The sequence below is a fragment of the Leguminivora glycinivorella genome, chromosome 6 (genome assembly GCF_023078275.1).
Source record: "Leguminivora glycinivorella isolate SPB_JAAS2020 chromosome 6, LegGlyc_1.1, whole genome shotgun sequence".
In the NCBI taxonomy this organism is placed as follows: Eukaryota; Metazoa; Arthropoda; class Insecta; order Lepidoptera; family Tortricidae; genus Leguminivora; species Leguminivora glycinivorella.
The window spans coordinates 8,801,119-8,821,874 of record NC_062976.1 but is presented as its reverse complement, the minus strand read 5'-3'; the positions used below and the strand labels follow the sequence as shown (position 1 = coordinate 8,821,874).

At 37.8% G+C, this 20,756-nt stretch overlaps 1 protein-coding gene across 1 annotated transcript; it reads right to left on the bottom strand.

Moving 5' to 3' along the window:
• Positions 1-6,075: 6,075 nt before the first annotated feature.
• On the bottom strand, positions 6,076-16,470 carry LOC125227241 (L-threonine 3-dehydrogenase, mitochondrial). The gene is made up of 4 exons (XM_048131504.1): positions 16,283-16,470; positions 10,512-11,036; positions 9,889-10,155; positions 6,076-7,278 (listed from the first exon to the last, which is right to left on the bottom strand). Exons 1-4 carry the CDS (start codon positions 16,383-16,385, stop codon positions 7,142-7,144), a joined length of 1,032 nt encoding a protein of 343 aa, XP_047987461.1. The 5' UTR covers positions 16,386-16,470; the 3' UTR covers positions 6,076-7,141.
• Between the last annotated feature and the right edge of the window lie 4,286 nt (positions 16,471-20,756).

Here is a 20,756-nt window from a genome sequence, read left to right as displayed (position 1 = left end):
CAATGTCGTGGCTGAGCCGTAACGGCTACCTGACAATGCTGTAAGAGCTATATGGTATGCGTGGGTACGCGGGGCGCCGGCCGGGGGCGGGCATCTTTTATGTAGGGTTTTAACGACCTATGCACGACACGGTAAATGACGAATAACAACACGGGAGTAGAAAAAATATTTTATTTTAAGAATAGGTCACTAGCCTATTGTCTCTTTCCAAAGACCTATTGCATTATTTATGGCCGTTTACTGTACAAAGCTACAAGTTACAAGTGAAAGTCCCTTTTCAAAGAGCCGAGGCTCTTGCGCCGTCCAAAGGGCCCCAAATTCGAAGTTAGTCAAGTCCAACGGGCGCCAAAATCGTATTTTTTGTCCCCTCGAGATAAGTCTAGATCCGGCACTGCACTATAGTGTAGTACACATATTTGCCAACAAAGGGTTTAGATTTTTCAAATTTAACTTTAACAAAAACGATGGGCTATCTCGACGCGATTTAGTATGGTAGGACTATCACACTGGAAAAAAAGGTACTTTCTATAGATAACTTCTGTGTTTAATGAGGAGGCACACGCAAAGGTTCTGACAGATGGCGCCACCCTATTAGTCCATACATGAGAGCGAGAAGATGATATGTTTTCTCTCTCACACATGAATGGCAGTGACACTGCAAGACACTTGCACAGGCGCCGCCTGGCGGGATAAAATGTCAGTGTGCCTCCTTATTGTAATATTAGTGTCGTGCGCAATACATTGGTGGAAAGCACTTTGTTGTTACTTGAGTGATAAAGTATATTTTGCTAATTAGAAATAATATGTCGTACCCAGTTGACGTTCGGCCTTATGACAATTGCTATTTTAAATTAAGAATACTTTAGGCTGCTAAAATTGATGCTGTCGCATTACTTATATCCTAAACTAAAAATTCAATAGTTTACATGTGTGTTATCATGCTACTAAAATACAGTAAATGGAAGTTAAACGACATCAATATTTGTCTAAAAATACTTCGAATAAAATGGCAATTACTTCGAAAACCTTTTAGGCAAACAAAAGGCTTTCTTGATAATTATAAACTTTAAGTATGTGTATGCAAAATAGTGTGTAATACAAATTAGGAAACACTTCCAATTTTAGATACATACTTACTTAAAGTTGTAACTAAAATGCGGTCGGCCCCTGTCGGCATCTTCATAAATTTGAATATGTACGACCGTGTTTTAGTTTTAAAATAATGTTATTTTATAAGCTAGATAACTGGACTACAGAATTATTACCTTTTCATATTTTTCCTTACAAAGAGAACGAATAAAATCAATGTTGAATATAAACTTTCGTAAATTTTCCATACAAACGTCAAAACTGCGAACAGATTCTATTGAGTCAGACGCCCGATCGGGCTCGTTCGGAGCGGACGTGTCGCCAAATTTGCTCCAATGACATTTGTTTTTGACACTGGAAATCATATACGGATACAAAAAGATTGCCAGTGCTATGAATGTATTCAAAAGTAATAAGGTAAATAAATATCGTCACGTCTAAAAGAGTCTCAGTTTAAAATCGTTTTTTTTGTGTTGTTTACTACTTATTATTGTTGAGAAATAAAAAAAATATATGTAACTTTAATACAATGATAAGAAATATAGGTATTTTTTGTCTTCTAAACTTTATTAAAATGAAAGAGTTTTAAAATTAATTTTAACTCGTTGGACTTTATTTTTATTATACTGGTCACATTATTTAGTGTGTCAGTGTGTGTAACATTCTCTTTCGCCAAGAGACATTCAGTGTGGCGTATGAAAAAACTAACAGAACTAATCATTATAATTATATTCTATAAACGATTATTTACGTAAATGGCGAAATTATTAATTGTAATAATATATTATCTTATCACAAAATTGTTCTGTATGACTTACCTTCTTACGTTCAATATAATTTTTAAATGGTGTTTGCACACGGGGCACGTAACCTTAGATTCAGACAACTTTAACTAAATTTTGAAAATTATTATTTTAATGAAGAATTCTATATATGGTAACAATTTTACATGTAAACTGACTGTCAACCTCTGTTCATACATAACCTCAACCTTTGTCTCAGTGCATTTATAACGGATGTTATAATGGCTAAACCGATCAGGAACAGTGAATTATTTTAATTCATTCGGAAAAGGGTTTAACCATTTATAATTAGAATAAACGAAGCACTGTTTTTTACACCAGAGTTGTTTTGATTTTATATGGTGTTTGCACAAATTTATTTTGAAAAATAATCGAAGTTAATTCGTGTGAGATGGTAACACTAAATTGACACTGTCCGCAATCTAAACACGCGGCAGCGTGTCAAGCCAAGTTCAAGTAACCGAACTGGCAGACAACATCGTGTGTATAATATTACACGAACTATTTGGAGCCTCTATGGGCGTCCCCACAACAAAAACTATTTCACATAAACGTCTTAAATTTGGCTCTTATATTGATATTTGTGACATACATATTATGTGCCTGTCGTGATTGTTTCACCGGATGGTCTGATCGGAAGATTAGACCATTTCGTTGGATCTCCTTCTTGTTTATGTCTTATTATTTGTAACGTTTATTTTGTGTGTGTGTTAACGAATAAATTAATTATATTATATTCTATTCTATTATAAAAGTTATAAGAAATGATATTTTATGTCATCAATTGTCATAAAACATTTTGAGGACTGCCATTGAACTTGGCACCCGTTTAGATCTCACTGCTTTTGTCGTTGACGCCAACAACCAAGGCATATATAATATTGAACTTGGCTCATATTTCCCTTTTTTGGTTTTGATGGGATTTTAACGTTACAACTGATCTTCAGTGAAACTATAGACCTGTCTTAAGTTCCTCTCACTTAGGTCACTGACCTCTTCCAGTAAATTGCGGTAGTGTGCGAAAAGTATGTTGGTGAGTGTGACATGCGTTAGTGTGTGTAAATGGGGTAATTTGACAGATACTGAATTTTTACCCATCGTGACGGCCTCTTAAGATCCAGAAATAAAAATTTGTCACAATAAAAAAGAATAACAACGACGATGTACATATGTAATTATTTTTTATTTTTATTACAAATCGCTATATGTATATTTAGACTAGAGGTATTTGAAATAACGATTCCTAATTAGTTTAATGTGTATACATCGTTTGTCAAACACTCATCTGTTACCTACCGTAGTTACCTAACTTCATAGAGATATGCTATACTAACCTACAAATGGTGCCGATTCATTTAAATCGCGACTTAAACAGTAGAATGACGAGAAAGACACCTCATAAAAGGATTTCCCATCAATATATCACCTTCAACGAACTCCGGAGTCTCAGGACCCTGCAAGTGTGTAGGTACCCTTTCGCCATGGTACCAACATAGACATGCAAAGGCTTGGCTATGTTTACATATTTCTGTTTGGCAAACAGATTGCATATTAAGTCATTTATTTAACTATTTCATTCACCAGATAATGCTTTAACCAGCTAATTAATAAAATAGTTTCTAAAAATCCACTATGCTTAAGGTTAAGGATTTTTACTTAATTTGTTTTATGTATGCTTTTCAATAAAGTCATGGATTACATATTTCAAGCGTTTTTATTCGAGCATTTTTTACCTTTGGATATAAACAAAACATTATAGGTAGATAAAGACTAATGTACAACCAAATCATGGCATTAAAAAAAATCGGCAAATGAAAATCATAGGGCTCACCGGCCAGTTGTCTTCATTAAACACGTGCTTGTAACGTGTCGTCACGTGCTTGTAACGTGTCGTCACGTGCTTGTAACGTGTCGTCACGTATCGTGACGTGTCGTCACGTGTCGTGACGTTGGCGAAATCATCGACGAGCCATAGCCATAACACTCAAAAATTTATTGACAATGTAGGGGCGATGGTTTAATTCCTATCGAAGATTTGAATTTCGTGGTTTTTTTAGTGCCCAGGTGCCGTAGCCGAATGGCATTTCTGCGATGCGATACGAAAACGAAACGCCGCGAAAGGTAGTCTGGCTCTGTCGCGCCAATACGCAAGAGCGATAGAGATAGATATCTACGAGCGTTTCGTTTCGTGAGCGTTTGTGCCATTCGGCTACGTTCCCAGATTTGGTAGACCGTCCATAACTGCGCTGCTATTAGTTATTTTTTATAAGACAAAACAAGTGTGAATAAATTTAATTATGTACATATATAACTATTAACTAAAGAAACACCACGGTCATTTAAATAATTATAAAATGTGTAAATCACAGTTGAGCACAGGGTTTGGACAATTTAAACCTACAAGTATGAAAATGGACGGCATTATTAATATTATTATACATATACCTAGGTGGGTAAGCAATTGTCCCAATTCAAAAACCGGACATTAATCGAATCAAATTATAGTCAAGAAACTAAGAAACAACAATTAAATTTTACCATAGAAATCAAATTATAGTCAAGAAACTAAGAAACAACAATTCAAATAAGTAACTCCTTACATCAGTAAATGCGGGTTATTTGTATAGGCATAGTTAAGTGACATCTAGCGACAATCACGCGTCAACTAGCGTAAATTATCAGTACTGCTACTTGTCAATAGATGTCGCGACGAGCGGAGCAGCGTCTATCGGATCAGGTGCGCGTCATTCAGCGGTCAAAGCGACTGGATGACGCCACACTTGATCGGCTTCGCCAGGAAGCTCTCACTGCTCGCGCGGACCCCGCCTCGGGGCGGATTTGCCCGCCATGTCGCCGGACCCGGTGCCCGAACCCGACCTGGCACCGGAGGCACCGCGGGTTGATCCCGGTAACGACGGCGGGGACTTCGCGAGTCAGAGCGTGAGTGAGCCTGCCAATGAGCAACTGAGGAGGTCTTTGGAAGAGGCGATTACGCAGTATCGGACATTAATCGAATCAAATTATAGTCAAGAAACTAAGAAACAACAATTAAATTTTACCATAGAGGAATAAGTAACTCCTTACATCAGTAAATGCGGGTTATTTGTATAGGCATAGTTAAGTGACATCTAGCGACAATCACGCGTCAACTAGCGTAAATTATCAGTACTGCTACTTGTCAATGAGCATGCCGCCGTCCCAGAGAATCACTCAGGCATATGTTTCGGTTGTTCCGCTAACGGCATTCAAAGAACCGTGCCACGCACCTTCTATTGGGATTGACAGGACTATTGTAGCCACATTGTGATAATAGATCGACCTGTTTCTCCAGAACCATGCTATTGACGACGAGCGATTTTGGACACAGCGCGGATAGTCCGACGGTTCCTCTCTGCAGCCCTAACCACCGGCAGCTTGGGCCCTGCCCCGCTGCTGGCGGCACCCTAGGTTAGGTTTTTTATAATGTGTTTATATGTTTTTTCTAAAAGCTGTTACAGTTCAGTAAATACATTGCTACCAACTTAACAAACCAATTCGCAGAGTCGAGACTCCTTCGTTTTCTGCTGCGTTCATTGGCGACGCGTCGAATCGCATTCAAATGTATGAGAACTCGATTCAACTCGGCTCGATTCGTCTTAGTGGCCAGGCTTCAAAGAACCATACCATAGACAGTTTTATCTAATGCTCACCAATTTTTAGCTAATATTACAATAGTATTTATCAGTATTCTGTTTTCAATTCCTTCTGCTTGTAATATAAGTTGTAAACTGTTCTAATATTATTTTTTTGGCAGACGATACACAGTTGCCACCTAGTATCGAGTAGTGGTACTGATAATTCACGCTATTTGACGCGTGATTGTCGCTAGACGTCACTTAACTATGCCTATACAAATAACCCGCATTTACTGATGTATGGAGTTACAACTCTTCCCATACTTATTCCTCTATTATTTTACTTTAATAGGTATAACGTTACTGGAGCGGAGCTATAGAAAAACTTGTCTATGTATAAGCTCCAAATTACGTTGTTCTTAAAGCTCGGCAAAAAGAATTGGAAGTTTACACTTACTGTCCTCATACAAAAGCGACTCAATAGTTACAGAAGACTGTTTAGAGCATGTTTATATCATATAAACATGCTCAAAGGGATAAAGTTCTTCCAATTCTTTTTGCCGAGTTATCAAGGGATAAAGTTCGTTTGTCCCTTTCCGACGTATATGTGTAATGGAAAAGGACAAACAAAATTGTAATATGCCTACTTGAAAAATAAATATTTCATTTTCATTTTTCATTTTCAAACGAACTTCATCGGCTTGATAACTTTAGAGCACGTTTATGAATAAGGGGGTAACGGTTTACATAGAAAATAATAGGGGCGCCATCGTCTACGAAAACCGTTTTGCATAATGGTAACGAAGTGGAAAAATTAAATTTGGGACGCTTTTTTTTACCTAGTAGGATCGAAAGGGCTCGTGATTCTACCTAGGAAAAACATTAAATTGACCTATTTTGAAAAAAAAAGTTTTGAATCTTTTCGCGAAAATGCCCATGTGGCAACTATTGATTCATTTTTGTATGAGAACAGGTAGTGTTGCTATCTATAATGAAAATAATAGTTCCATTTCTACTCTTTTTTTGCCAAGCAGTAGTGACAGAATAATTCTAACCAATGTGTTGCCTAGTTACGATTGCAGACGGTTTGATGCAATCGGCCCTCCCTAAAGCCTCCGCCACACATGAGCGTTTTGAAAGCGTGGCGTGAGCGGGGCGCGGGCGCTGGCGGCACGCTTGCATCGCGCCGCGCTCTCAAAACTCCATCATGTGTGGCGGAGGCTTAAGAAAAGGCTAAGGCATCGCTGCACCACTTTTAAATCGTTAATGTAAGGCCTGAGTGGACGCTCGGAGCGGAGCGTTCGGCGGGGCGGCGAGCGTGCGTCAACTCGGGACACTTATATGAGCTCCAATGAGAAGGCACACTCCAAGGTTATGACAGATGGCGCCACCCTATTAGTCCTTTGCACAAATAAAGAATTTCATACGTGATAGCGAGATGATATGTTTTTTATCTCTCTCACATATGAATGACAGTGACATGCCTAAACACTACCACAGGCGCCGCCTGGCGGGATAAATTGTCAGTGTGCCTCCTCATTGTTTGACATGCACGCCGCACGCCCTCTGCACGCGCAATATGAGCGTGCACTCACGCCTCTTACAGCATTACAAAGACTGCATAATTATGTGAACTCAAAATCCGTTAGCAGCGATCTTCTCCTTGACTTCCTTCATCATAAGAGCCACCAAGTCGTCGAGGTTCACCTCAGGTTTCCAGCTCCAGTCGCGACGAGCCTCGCTGTCATCGAACACTTGGGGCCAGGAGTCCGCTGTAACGTGAAATATTTTAGTTAGATTAAAAATGCTTAAAAATGAGCACTAGCAACCCTAAAAGCTAGCTTGGGCCTTTGAGCCATAGATTTAGAATTATTAAACTAGATTGAGTAGTAAGGTCAAAAAGTGTGTCCACATGAGAGGTCATTGTTTGGGCTGGTGTCCCTCTCGCACTTACTGACAATGTCAACATTATTCAGTGACGTCATCACTGTCATACATTGGGGATACCAGTCAATTTTCAAAGTTACTAGTCACTACCAAATCTACTAATACCCAATTGAAGGTATTTTTTAATTATACAAATCTTTGATTTATTGGCATCAAAATAATTACATTATAATTATTTTCCAATTCTTTGAAATATATCGAAACCCTAGTTTGAATTAACACTAAAATAATATAAGAAGTTATAAAGTCAGGTAATATACAGATAAAAATACTACTACTATGGTAACCTCATTAACACTGGCCACAAGTGCGAGATCCCCACCAGCCCAAACAATGCCCTCTCATGTGGACCGTTTTCGCTAGTCTGATACGATCACCTTTCTGTCTCAGTGATAAGGTTCAATTTAGTATGGCAAAAAATGTGATTCCGCTGTCCCCTGTAGGCCTAGCACATGATGGCCGTGGGAGTATGTCGCCGCGAGATAGATCACACGTCTTCTTCTAACTGTATTAATGACATAAGGACGGGTAGTCTATCTCGCGGCGACATACTCTCGCGGCAATCATGTGCTAGGCCTACTGTAAAGGTCTTTGGTTGGAGCTACTTGTATTTAACAAAATTAAAATTTTGAAAAAACCCCCGACCGCGACATAGTGGACCGATTTTCATGAAACATGGCTAAGAACACTCCCGACTAACTCAGCTTTTAAACAAAAAAACTAAATCGAAATCGGTTCACCCGTTCGGGAGCTACGGTGCCACAGACAGACACACATACAGACAGACAAACAGACATACAGACAGACAGACAGACAGACAGACAGACAGACAGACACGTCAAACTTATAACACCCCGTCGTTTTTGCGTCGGGGGTTAAAAATGTGCAGGTACTTGTGCCATCTGTCTGCTTCTAATTAAATTCTACCGGGTGAAACAAAATTGGTAATACAAAATAATATTTTCTGGATCTATTCATGATTACGAATACGATCAACTTTTACTATGGGACTTATATCGAATTCGGCAAAAAAATGTGTAAATTCTGGTATCGAGTTCATTAATATGTATGCAAATTTGCAAGGAATTAGTATGGAGAAATGGGTACATAATAATGAATCATATCAATTTCACCCGGTAGAGAAAGTCGCTAGGGCTATTGCTACCATGTCTCACAAGAGGAAAAAATTAACTGTAAAAGATCAAACTAAATCAATTCCACCAGCCAGCTTTGAGCATCAAGTTAAAATATGTATGAAATTACCTATTTTGCAGTCTTGTGGATAAAATGCAACTATCCAATCCGTTTATAAAGAATCGAGAGGGACTTTACCAGTTAGTATGGTGAAAAACCTATTATAGGTACACATTATTTAAGTTTGAATACAATCAATAGATATCGGTAAATTAGCCTGGATAACAATCAAACATTGGTTCACTTGTAATGAACGAATTCGGTATTATTTTGTAAAGCTTCACCTAAATTACGAAAGAAAACTTTAGAAAACATTTCTAGTTTTTCCTTACTACGAATTAATTCAACCGTTTCTGTGAGACGGAAGCGGAAAATAAGATACAGACATTATTTCTGATTATTAACCTGTTTCATGAAGTGTAGAATTGAACTTCACAAACTATCTAGGTAGGCATTTACGATGTTCAGGCAGATTTTACCGTGCCAGCGAACATAAACTGATGCATTATCTAGAATTTCACGGTGCAACCATATCAGCATAACTTAACCTACTTTCCGGTTGCTAGCCTTCGACGTTTAGTAAGGCCACATTATTGTAATATACTTACAAAATAAGTAGCCATAAATAATGCTGCAGTTTCAAATAATAAAATAAACATGCAAGCATTTAGATATCAAAACAAACGAAAATGCAACAACGACTTTGCTAGCTCGTAATAGCGAGGGACCTTTCCATTGTGTTCGTGCTTCGTGGTAATGTTGCAATGGCTTCCATACCAAATTTTAGGTTCTCTTTCATCATCATCCTCTTTGCGTTATCCCGGCATTCGCCACGGCTCATGGGAGCCTGGTGTCCGCTTTGACAACTAATCCCAAGCTTTGGCGTAGATACTTACTAGTTTTATGAAAGCACCTGACATCTAACCTTCAATCCCAGAGGGTAACTAGGCCTTATTGGAGTTACTAAGGTTTCCTCAAGATGTTTTCCTTCATGGAAAAGCAACTGGTAAATAAATATCAAATGACATTTCGCACATAGTTACGAAAAACTCATTGGTATGTACGAGCCGAGGTTCGAACCCGGATTGAAAGTCTTTATTTTATTTTTTTATATTATAAATGGGCTTACTCTTGGCCACAGACTAGCCAAAGGCAAAGACTCACGCTCTTACCGCTAGGCCACCAGCGCCTCGACCACAAGAGCGTACGACTAGACCACTTTAGGATTCCAGGTATCTTACCAATATCCTGCCTGCTGTCAGGGCGGTACGTGATCTTCAAATCAGGAAGATATTTAGATATTTTATCAGACAATTCTTCCGGCGTGAAGCTCATAGAGGTGACATTGTAGACTCTCCTGTTGAGGAGTTCGTTGGGAGTCTCAAGGAACTGGGAGAGGGCTCGCAGGGCATCTCGCACGTGCATCATAGGGAGACGTGTGTCAGGCTTCAGGTAGCACTCGTAGTTGCCCTTGCGGATGAGATCATGGAAGATTGCTATGGCGTAGTCTGGAAATGGAGAAACAGGTCTATTATTTTATGGTTAGCGTATCTTTCTGCTGGCTGGGTACAACTAGGTAGATTTATTTAATGTGATGTGACATATTATGTAAATTATGAAGAATTATGCACCAATGAAAAACGGAAGACATAAGTCTCCATGATATATTTTGGACGCATTATAGACGTTCTCAGTGATCTCAGGAGGTACAAGAGTGTGTCAATTTGTCGCAATTACGCTAATTGGGAAGGTACAGGCACCCTCTGTATGAGCTGAACTGAAACCAAACATCATCCATGCAATTTATTAGCGATGGTGTTTTGTTTTTTTAAGACCTGACAAATTAATGGAAACTAATTCTTACCGGTGGTGCCACCGCCAGGTGGGTCGCTAGAGATAACTCCCGGGAACCTCAAGCACCGGAAGTCCAACCCAAACTTATAAAAATAATATTCTCCTATTAACTCAGCGTGTACTTTCGACACGCCATAAATTGTTCTAGGTCTCTGTACAGTTACATTAGGAGTAGGGTTTCTAGGAGAATCAGGGCCAAAGGCTCCAATTGTGCTGGGTACAAAGATTCTTAATTTATACTGCTTCGCCAGTTCTATAACATTATGCATTCCTTCTATGTTCACTCTGACAGCTAAAGGAACGTTCTGTTCTCCAATAGCGCTGAGTAATGCCGAGAAATGGATCATCCAGTCGACTCTGTGGTTGACGACGATTTTCTGCAGGCCTTTGAAGTCGAGGATGTCAGCGAAGATGTAAGGGCCGTCTCTGACGACATCTGGAGTTGGCTTGATAATATCTGAGAGGATGACATTTTCCTGGCCGTATTTTCCTCGAAGATACTTGGCGCATTCAACGCCGAGTTGACCTAGGCCTCCTGCAACGTAATAATTCGTTAACGACGATTATATACATACGTAGGAACACTGTATAGCATTAGAAAGGGACGAGGACTAGGTATAGGCGTCAATACTATAGCATCATGGTCGCTTGCGTCTTAGAGATAGAACGAGGCGGTCGAGACAAGGAAATTCATAATAATAATTATATTGTGCGATCGATATCGATTAACAAGCCTTCTTATTACGAACATAGAAGAATTTAACGTCTATTGAATATATTGAAGCAATTATTAAAGTTACCTAAAGATCGTTTCCACTTTAACAGACTATCTAGGTGAATAGTTTATTATTGCAAGCAATGTCGTTGCTTGCAACAATAAACTATTATTTGCAAGAGTTGCAAGAAAAAATGCAACAAATGTCTAGTCCAGAATTGGTATTATATTATAATGATACTTAACGAATTAGGTGTGATGTTAGATACCTACCCTAGGATGTGTTATTTAGACATGACATCGTACATTTTCTAGCAATTTCAAATATCCGAATCTAGCTGGAATGGCAAATTAAAATAAATAAGAGCAATATAAACCTTAATTTATCATTTCCAAGAAAATGTTTGTATAGTACACTAAACTCTTGTACCTATTTCTACAGTCACCGGCAATAAATGCAATAATATCGCACAAAACGAAGACCGCAAAAATATCTGATACAACCTTGTATCTAAATAAAGCCATAAGAGAGTGCCAAGTAAGCATTTACCGGTTGGGGTGGTGAAAAAACATTTGTTGCAGACAAAAGTCCATCATAATAATAATTATATTGTGCGATCGATATCGATCAACAAGCCTTCTTATTACGAACATAGAAGAATTTAACGTCTATTGAATATATTGAAGCAATTATTAAAAGTTACCTAAAGATCGTTTCCACTTTAACAGACTATCTAGGTGAATAGTTTATTATTGCAAGCAATGTCGTTGCTACCTATAATTTGCAAGAGTTGCAAGAAAAAATGCAACAAATGTCTATTCCGGAATTGGTATTGTATTATAATGATACTTAACGAATTAGGTGTGATGTTAGATACCTACCCTAGGATGTGTTATTTAGACATGACATCGTACATTTTCTAGCAATTTCAAATATCCGAATCTAGCTGGAATGGCAAATTAAAATAAATAAGAGCAATATAAACCTTAATTTATCATTTCCAAGAAAATGTTTGTATAGTACACTAAACTCTTGTACCTGTTTCTACAGTCACCGGCAATAAATGCAATAATATCGCACAAAACGCAGACCGCAAAAATATCTGATACAACCTTGTATCTAAATAAAGCCATAAGAGAGTGCCAAGTAAGCATTTACCGGTTGGGGTGGTGAAAAAACATTTGTTGCAGACAAAAGTCCATCATTGGACGTCATGGGACATTGACATTTACTTGAAAGCGGCAAAAATATAATCTGGAAAGATGCTAAGACATGCGATTATTAATATTACGTATTAACATCACTTCAAGGCAAAATACCGTGGAACGACCACATGGCTCTAAATATTGGACAAACAAAACGTTTAAAATATTTCCCAGTAAGAGTAAACATGTTTTCCCCTCACTAGCTCGGAAACACGTGTTTTGTCCTTTAATACCAGCGGGTAAAAACGCATTTTATCCACTAGTGGGTAAAGTAATTTGACCTTGAATAAAGTCAAATTAACTGCTTTAAAATTGATAAAAGTAGGTGAATCTAGTAATAAAGATGATTTACCACCTGTGGAACTACTGGAAGCAGTGATAAACGCATTTTTTGCGTTGTAGGGTTGTAGTTTCCTCGCTATAGTGAGAGGAAAAGTTTTGTGTTACACTCGGGTGCAAATGTATTTTACTTCTCGTGTGTTAAAAAACTCGCAAGTTCAGGATTCTATTCTCGAACCACTCGCTTCGCTCGTGGTTCAACTATAGAATCCTTTCACTTGCTCGTTTTTCAATTCCACACTCGGCGTTAAAATACAACTGCCCCCTTGTATAACAAATAACTATTATTTGCGCTACGTCGTCTCTAGTTACTAGCTCAAGTAAACAACTATGTGATACTAATGCGCAATAGTTATTTGTTTTACAAGGGGGCAAAGTTGTTGTTTAACTGCACGTGCCAATATTGATACCCGAGCAAGCGAAAGATTCCAATATTGAACCGCGAGCGTAGCGAGTGGTTCAAAAAGTGGAATCTTGAGCGTTGCGAGGGTTTCAAGGCACAAAGGTTAAACAAACTTTGCCACCGAGTGAAACACAAAATTTTTCACCACACCAACACGAACAAAATTCTGACTATAGAACATCAAACTAAATCAAGTCTATCAATCTAATCAATATTTATGATTCAAAATCATCATTTACACGTAAATTATACTATAAGTAGCTAGCTCAAGACATCAAGTTAAAATTTGTATGAAATTACTTTGCACTCTTGTGGATAAAATGCAATTTTGCTATCTGTTTTCGAATAGCAAAGTAAGCCTTTACCAGTTGGTGTGGTGAAAAATGTATTGCGTTGAAGTCTTTTACTTTTCCATCTTGAATGGTAGAGACCATCATGGGTTGAAAAACAGCATGGCTCGTCTATGTATGCTTAATAACGACTTGGCGTCGGAGAAATGGTTTTCTGAAAATAGTAGGAAACCAAACGAAAAAAGCACACCTCCGTCAGGATTCAAACCTGCGACCTTCTGCATTGCCGGTGCGGAGGTCTGAATTTGATTGTGAATTTTTTAATTTTTCCTTTAATTTAAAAACATTAAGTATCGCTCGCAGACGTTTCTGAATTCTGTGTGATTAAAATAAGTGTAGTAATTTTTAATTAATAATTTTCTTTAATAGGAATCAGGGTCTACAATGTATATTTCAACAATTTACCAAGTTAAGACCCAGCTTAGTTTGACCCTAGGATCAATTATGCCAAGCGATGATATGTCCATGGATTTGGATACTGTCAATGCCATACCGCCCCATCCCCCATTGGACGAAACCTGAAATCTGACTACACAGACTGAACGATATTAGTAAACAAACTCAAAATATATTGGGTTGGCACAAAAGTAATGATACACTCTACAAAACTCTATACATTTCCTTTCTTAAGTTAATTGTTTTCGATAATATTCTAGTATGTTGTAGAACATTCTAGGTACTTCTAATGTGAGGGTATATAAAGCCGCCCTCGTGATTGGTTTAGTTAGATTGAAATAAAATGGACGAGCGACAAGTTCGAACACTTTACTTCTACGAGTACTTGTTAGGCTACAGTGCGCGAGCTGCGGTTGACAATATCAACACTGCATTGGGCGCTGGAAGTACAAGCCATGCCACGGTGTCCAGATGGTTTGACCGTTTTAAATCAGGAGGCAGGAGCCTTGAAAGTCAGTCACGCTCAGGGCGACCACCTGCATTCAATGATGACGATTTACGCCGCGAACTACAGTCGAATCCTGATGCTACTACTCGTGAATTAGCGGAAGCACTTAACTGCAGTCACCACGCTGTGGAATACCATCTGCATGAGCTTGGGTATCGAAAAGTTTTGGCTCGATGGGTACCGCACGCACATCCTTACCGACGCCGGTCGTGCAGTCCGTGTCGCCATCTGTCAATCACTTTTGCTGCGACCCCGACGTAAAGAGTTTTTGACTGATCTGGTTACGGGAGATGAATCATGGATTTATTATGAGAACGATACACGTCGTGCTTTTTGGCTGCCTCGAGAAGAAACGCCACCAACTCAACCGAAGCTCAGTCAAAAGAACCGCTTAAAAGTTTTGCTTTGTTGTTTCTGGGACTCGCAAGGCATGCTGTTTCATAAACTATTACACAATGAAACTGTAAACGCTAACAAATATTCAACACAGCTCACCGAACTATCTTCTGCTATCAAGAAAAAACGACGAAGACGAGCCACTGTAATTTTACTACATGATAACGCTCGACCTCATGTCGCATCTACCGTTCGCCAACAGCTGCAGAACTTGGGCTGGGAGACGATACCCCACCCACCTTATTCTCCAGACCCCGCACCATCAGACTTTCATTTGTTTAGAGCCCTGAAACGACATTTGCGGGGTAAACAATTCAATGATTTCCATGGAGTTGAACAACTTTTTCGAGGCACAGCCATCAGAGTTCTGGGCGAAAGGCATCCAAACTTTGCCGGATCGTTGGCAAGAAGTCATAGATGCTAATGGTGATATTGGTGATTACATCATCGACTAAGATTTTTGTATTGTAATAATAATAAAAAATATAAAACGTAAACCAAGTGTCTCATTACTTTTGTGCCAACCCAATAGAAAAAACTTTCGACATAGTGAACCGATTTTCATAAAACATGGCTAAGAACACTCCTGAAGTCCTGACTAACTCAGCTTTCAACAAAAGATAAAATAAATCTAAATCGGTTCATCCGTTCGGGAGATACAATGCCGCAGATAGACACACACACAGATAGACAGACACGTCAAACTTCAGGTGAGACGAAGGTGAATCACTGGCCAGTTTATTATAAATTAAAAAAAAAAATCTTTTAACACCCCGTCGTTTTTGCGTCGGGGGTTAAATGAATAATACAGAATCATAGGTATAAGGTATCCCTTCAAACTGCCATACTTGACGTAGGTAAACATAGTTTGGTCAGTACGTACGTGATTAACGATACGGTGAGTGAACATAGTTATGGCATAAGGTGCATTTCACTTTCTCAAGAGTCTCAGTTTTCGTTGAATTTCTGATTTATATTTACATTTAAAAGTGACGAAGAATATACGATAGAGCCATAGTTAGTAGGTATATCATTATTAGAACCATGGTATGTACCTACAATAATAGGTAAGTATTACATGTTTATATTAAAGGAAAAAATGGAAAAATTTACGCTTAATTTGCGATGTCCGGCGTGGCTTCCGTAGCCCAATTGGTTAAGAGCCTTGCACGGATTGCAAATGATGCGGGTTCAAGTCCCGCCGGAAGCGTAAATTTTTCCATTTTTTCCTTTAATATAAAAATGTTTAGAATCGTTAGCAGACGTTTCTGCTTGTTAAAAATAAGTATTACATGCTCAAAAAGTTTCACACGGATCCCTGTGGGGAATTGGGGAATAGCAGTTCAATATACTAAACGTCCCATATAATTTCTTTCGATCTTATATTCCAAAAAATTCCAGCCGGTCCCTTTAATAAACATTCGTCGTTACCAGCAATACATAATTCCAGTATTTAAGTCCAACTTACCGGTAATTAAAATTTTAGGTGGTCCCCCCTTGCCTCCATTTACACTGTATGTCCTAAAAATGTTAAGCGCATGTGTCCGGCACAATTTCTTCAGCAACATCATGGCACAATAAACACGATGAAGCACTGAGTAAGACGGGCAGTGACTGACTTCAGACAATATTGGGTCAGAACGTGGAAAAACTGGTTGTCGATCGAGCCTCTACGCAAACACTACATGCTAACCATAGATAAATAAAGGAAGATTGGTAACTCAGTACATCGCTACACGGCCTACTTAACGCGAGTTATCGTCGCTGGTACCTCTTAGTTTTCGAGTTATTTACAGATGGCGCTATTTTCAATGTTTAAAAGTGCCGTCTAGTGAGATAATAATTAATTACATTGCCGAGTAACCATATCTGAATATGATTCAATATTTTGAGGCGGCGGCACCTCGTTTTTTGGCTCAGGGGTTCAGTATTTGACTTGCATTTTTGAGATCTCAGGTTCGAGACCCAGCTCCGTTTTTTTTTTAAATTTGTTTAAAAATAATTATGTTGTTGTTTTTCACTTTTTTTATCTACCTAGTTGAATATTAGAAAAATAAAATATGATGTGAAGTTGAATCATAGAAAAGTAAGTATAAATTGTTCGCGCCTACTTGTTGTAGGTATGTGTGTTTATAAAACCGATAGGCCCATAGGGAAGTACCTATCTACCTACTCGACTCTCCAATCACTTGCCGCCGTGTCAAGAGGATCATGTACTAAAGGACTGAAGTGTTTTTTTGCAATGATTATGGTCCAAGAGCTGGCAGGATTTTGGAGTAGGTCCATGAGTCAACCTGGAAAGAACTCAGATGCTTCTCTAATCATGACCAACACCGAGTTTAACGCCGAGTGTGGAATTGAAAAACGAGCGAGTGTAAGGATTCTATAGTTGAACCACGAGCGAAGCGAGTGGTTCGAGAGTAGAATCCTGAACTTGCGAGTTTTTTAACACACGAGAAGTAAAATACATTTGCACCCGAGTGTAACACAAAACTTTTCCCCTCACTATAGCGAGGAAACTACAAGGCAAAAAAATGCGTTTATCACTGCTTCCAGTAGTTCCACAGGTGGTAAATCATCTTTATTACCAGATTCACCTGCTTTTATCAATTTTAAAGCAGTGTATTTGACTTTATTCAAGGTCAAATTACTTTACCCACTAGTGGATAAAATGCGTTTTTACCCGCTGGTATTAAAGGACAAAACACGTGTTTCCGAGCTAGTGAGGGGAAAAAATATTTCTATTCTATTCTATTGTGTATATTGATCATATCGAAAAAACGTACATAACCATTCTTGTAGGATATTTTATGTAGATATTTTCTGTTAAACATATATATTTTTTGCTGTGGGCCACCGTTTACGAGTTATTTACGAAAAACTAAAAAAATTACTTTCAAGATCGAATGGTAGGGTACGGAACCCACCTCATGTCATGGCATTATTTTTCCATGGCTATTTAGACCCTCAACCTCATCTTTTACTGGTAAAAATGACAGATTGCCTCTAGAACCATTTTTTGTTTTTTTTTACCACTTTGCACTGTTCTGGCACGGTGAAGGACCCGGCCAAATGATCTGGCATAAATACCATGCGACTTCTAGTCATACTAGTTATGAAAAAAAAGCTGCACTTTTGGATGGAAGCAAGCCGCTTTGCATGGTGATAGTAGACATCATAGTAAACGATTTTTTCCGAGGATATCGAAATTTCATCCCTTAGGAAGCCGAGCGTAGCGAGGTGTTTTATGAAAATTAAAAAAATTCTATCTTTTTATTGTGTAGTCCGATTTTGACAAAACGTATCTCAAATGAAAGGTGATTCGTGTAATTTAAAAAAAATACAAAGAAAAAAATTTTGAAAGAAAAGTAAGAAAAAAATTTAAAAAAAGTAAATTTACGTCTCGCACTGAATAACTTCAAATAATGACAGACAAAATGTACAATGTCGATATACGAGTTTTTTTTAATCAAAGACAGATAAATTTGTAGTTGAAAACTGAAGACCGCATTGAAATCGGATTAGCATTTTTTAAGATACAAGTTACCAAAGTTGGGAAAGATCGCTTTATATGGCCACTTTGAAATTCCTTTGCCAGAAAGTCAGAAATAATATGTTTTTCTGACACAGAAAAATACATAGTAACAGTACACATCAAAATAGAATTACAAATTTCAAGAATATTATAATTTCATCCCTTAGAACGACGAGCGCAGCGAGGTCGGTTACGAAAACCGAAAAAAAAATCTTTTTTTTACGTCGTCCGATTTTGACAAAACATGTTTCATTTGAAAAGTATTGCTTTATGTAACTTAAAAAAAATATTGAAAAAAATTGGGAAACCTTTCAAATGAAACATGTTTTGTCAAAATCGGACGACGTACAAAAAAATTAGATTTTTTTTTCGGTTTTCGTAACCTAAGGGATGAAATTATAATATCCTCGGAATTTTTAATTTTATTTTGATGTGTACTGTTACTATGTATTTTTCTGTGTCAGAAAAACATATTATTTCTGACTTTCTGGCAAAGGAATTTCAAAGTGGCCATATAAAGCGATCTTTCCCAACTTTGGCAACTTGTATCTTAAAAAATGCTAATCTGATTTCGATGCGGTCTTCAGTTTTCAACTAAAAATTTATCTGTCTTCGATTAGAAAAAACTCGTATATCGACATTGTACATTTTGTCTGTCATTCTTTGAAGTTATTCAGTGCGAGACGTAAATTTACTGTTTTTATTTTTTTCTTCCTTTTCTTTCAAATTTTTTTTCTTTGTATTTTTTCTTAAATTACACAAATCAATACCTTTCATTTGAGATACGTTTTGTCAAAATCGGACGATACAATAAAAAGATAGAATTTTTTTCATTTTCATAAAACACCTCGCTACGCTCGGCTTCCTAAGGGATGAAATTTCGATATCCTCGGAAAAAATCGTTTACTATGATGTCTACTATCACCATGCAAAGCGGCTTGCTTCCATCCAAAAGTGCAGCTTTTGGCCAAAAATTCTCCATAACAAGTATGATAGACCCAGAGCCCAGGCTCGCCAGACCTTCCTCAAATTCTCAAGGATGAAACTTTGGGACAATGTAGAGTTCATATCGGCGGTTAATGTGTGCATATTTTCTAGTTCGGCCCATCGGCCAATTTTTTGCTATCAAGTGATGAAGGTGAAAAAAAAAAGTGCTTACTTTCCTTAAATTCTCAAGGCTGATATTTATATATGTGTTAGAGCACGTTGTTAGAAATTGGTTATCATCAATGCCAGACCGTTTCCGCCGGCCATAACTTTTACCAGACGCGACAAAGTTGGCAAAAAACGACTCTAACTTACCTCATTTTCTCAAGCCTGATTTTGATATATGATACGCAGGGACCTATAACTAGACCGTTTGTAAGCAGCCAGACCAATCGGATGGACCCAACCATCCGCCAGACCGACTTAAAGTTTCGATATGAGCATTAGTAGAATTGAAATATTCCGGGTCTATAAAAGCTAAAAACTTGAATTTTCTACATTAAGCTACGTGTATATTGTATACTTGACGTAATAAGCGACTTTCAAAAATTTTACTTCTAAGGAAATAAAAAAATGAAAGTTTATATGTGGTGCAAGATTAATTTTAAGCTATGAATTTTATTTACACTGCGTAAGTACATGTGTATTTTATTATAAATATAACTTTTACCAGACGCGACAAAGTTGGCAAAAAACGACTCTAACTTACCTCATTTTCTCAAGCCTGATTTTGATATATGATACGCAGGGACCTGTAACTAGACCGTTTGTAAGCAGCCAGACCAATCGGATGGACCCAACCATCCGCCAGACCGACTTAAAGTTTCGATATGAGCATTAGTAGAATTGAAATATTCCGGGTCTATAAAAGCTAAAAACTTGAATAACGAATTGAATTTTGTATTATAAATAACGTAAACAAGGAAAAAACAAATTGGTACAGTGCATTATAAATTAAATATTCAATTCAAAGAAGTAAACAATCAATGTTACAACGGTATATAACTAAACGAATTTCCTTTCTCCTACAAAACATGGTAATTGGTAACATACCTAAGTGACGAACTTTAGAATTACAAGTTTAGGAAGTTTAAACATTTGTACTCAATACGAACATCATCAACCCCGTTACAACCCATGTCGGAGATGCTGAATTTTCAGACACGAATACATTTTTGGCATTCTTCAAATACATGTATGCCGTTATAAAAAGTTTAGAATACTTTACGTGTGTACACAACATATACACTTATACTTTCCACCTCATTTTAACTGAACTTATATAAATGCTTAAATAACTTTTGTAGTATGCGAGGGATTTGACATTATATGCAACATACACATAGTGCCTTTATACATAGTGTGAGGTCCCTCGCCCACAAATTAAAAAGGATCGATCTTAAAACTAATTTTAAACCAC

Coding starts and splice junctions, on each gene's coding strand:
- LOC125227241 (XM_048131504.1), bottom strand. CDS start 16,385: ATGATGTTGCTGAAGAAATTGTGCCGGACACATGCGCTTAACATTTTT. Junction 10,156..10,511: donor ACCTGGCGGTGGCACCACCG/GTAAGAATTAGT, acceptor CTCCATTTCCAG/ACTACGCCATAGCAATCTTC. Junction 7,279..9,888: donor TGACAGCAGGCAGGATATTG/GTAAGATACCTG, acceptor TTCACGTTACAG/CGGACTCCTGGCCCCAAGTG.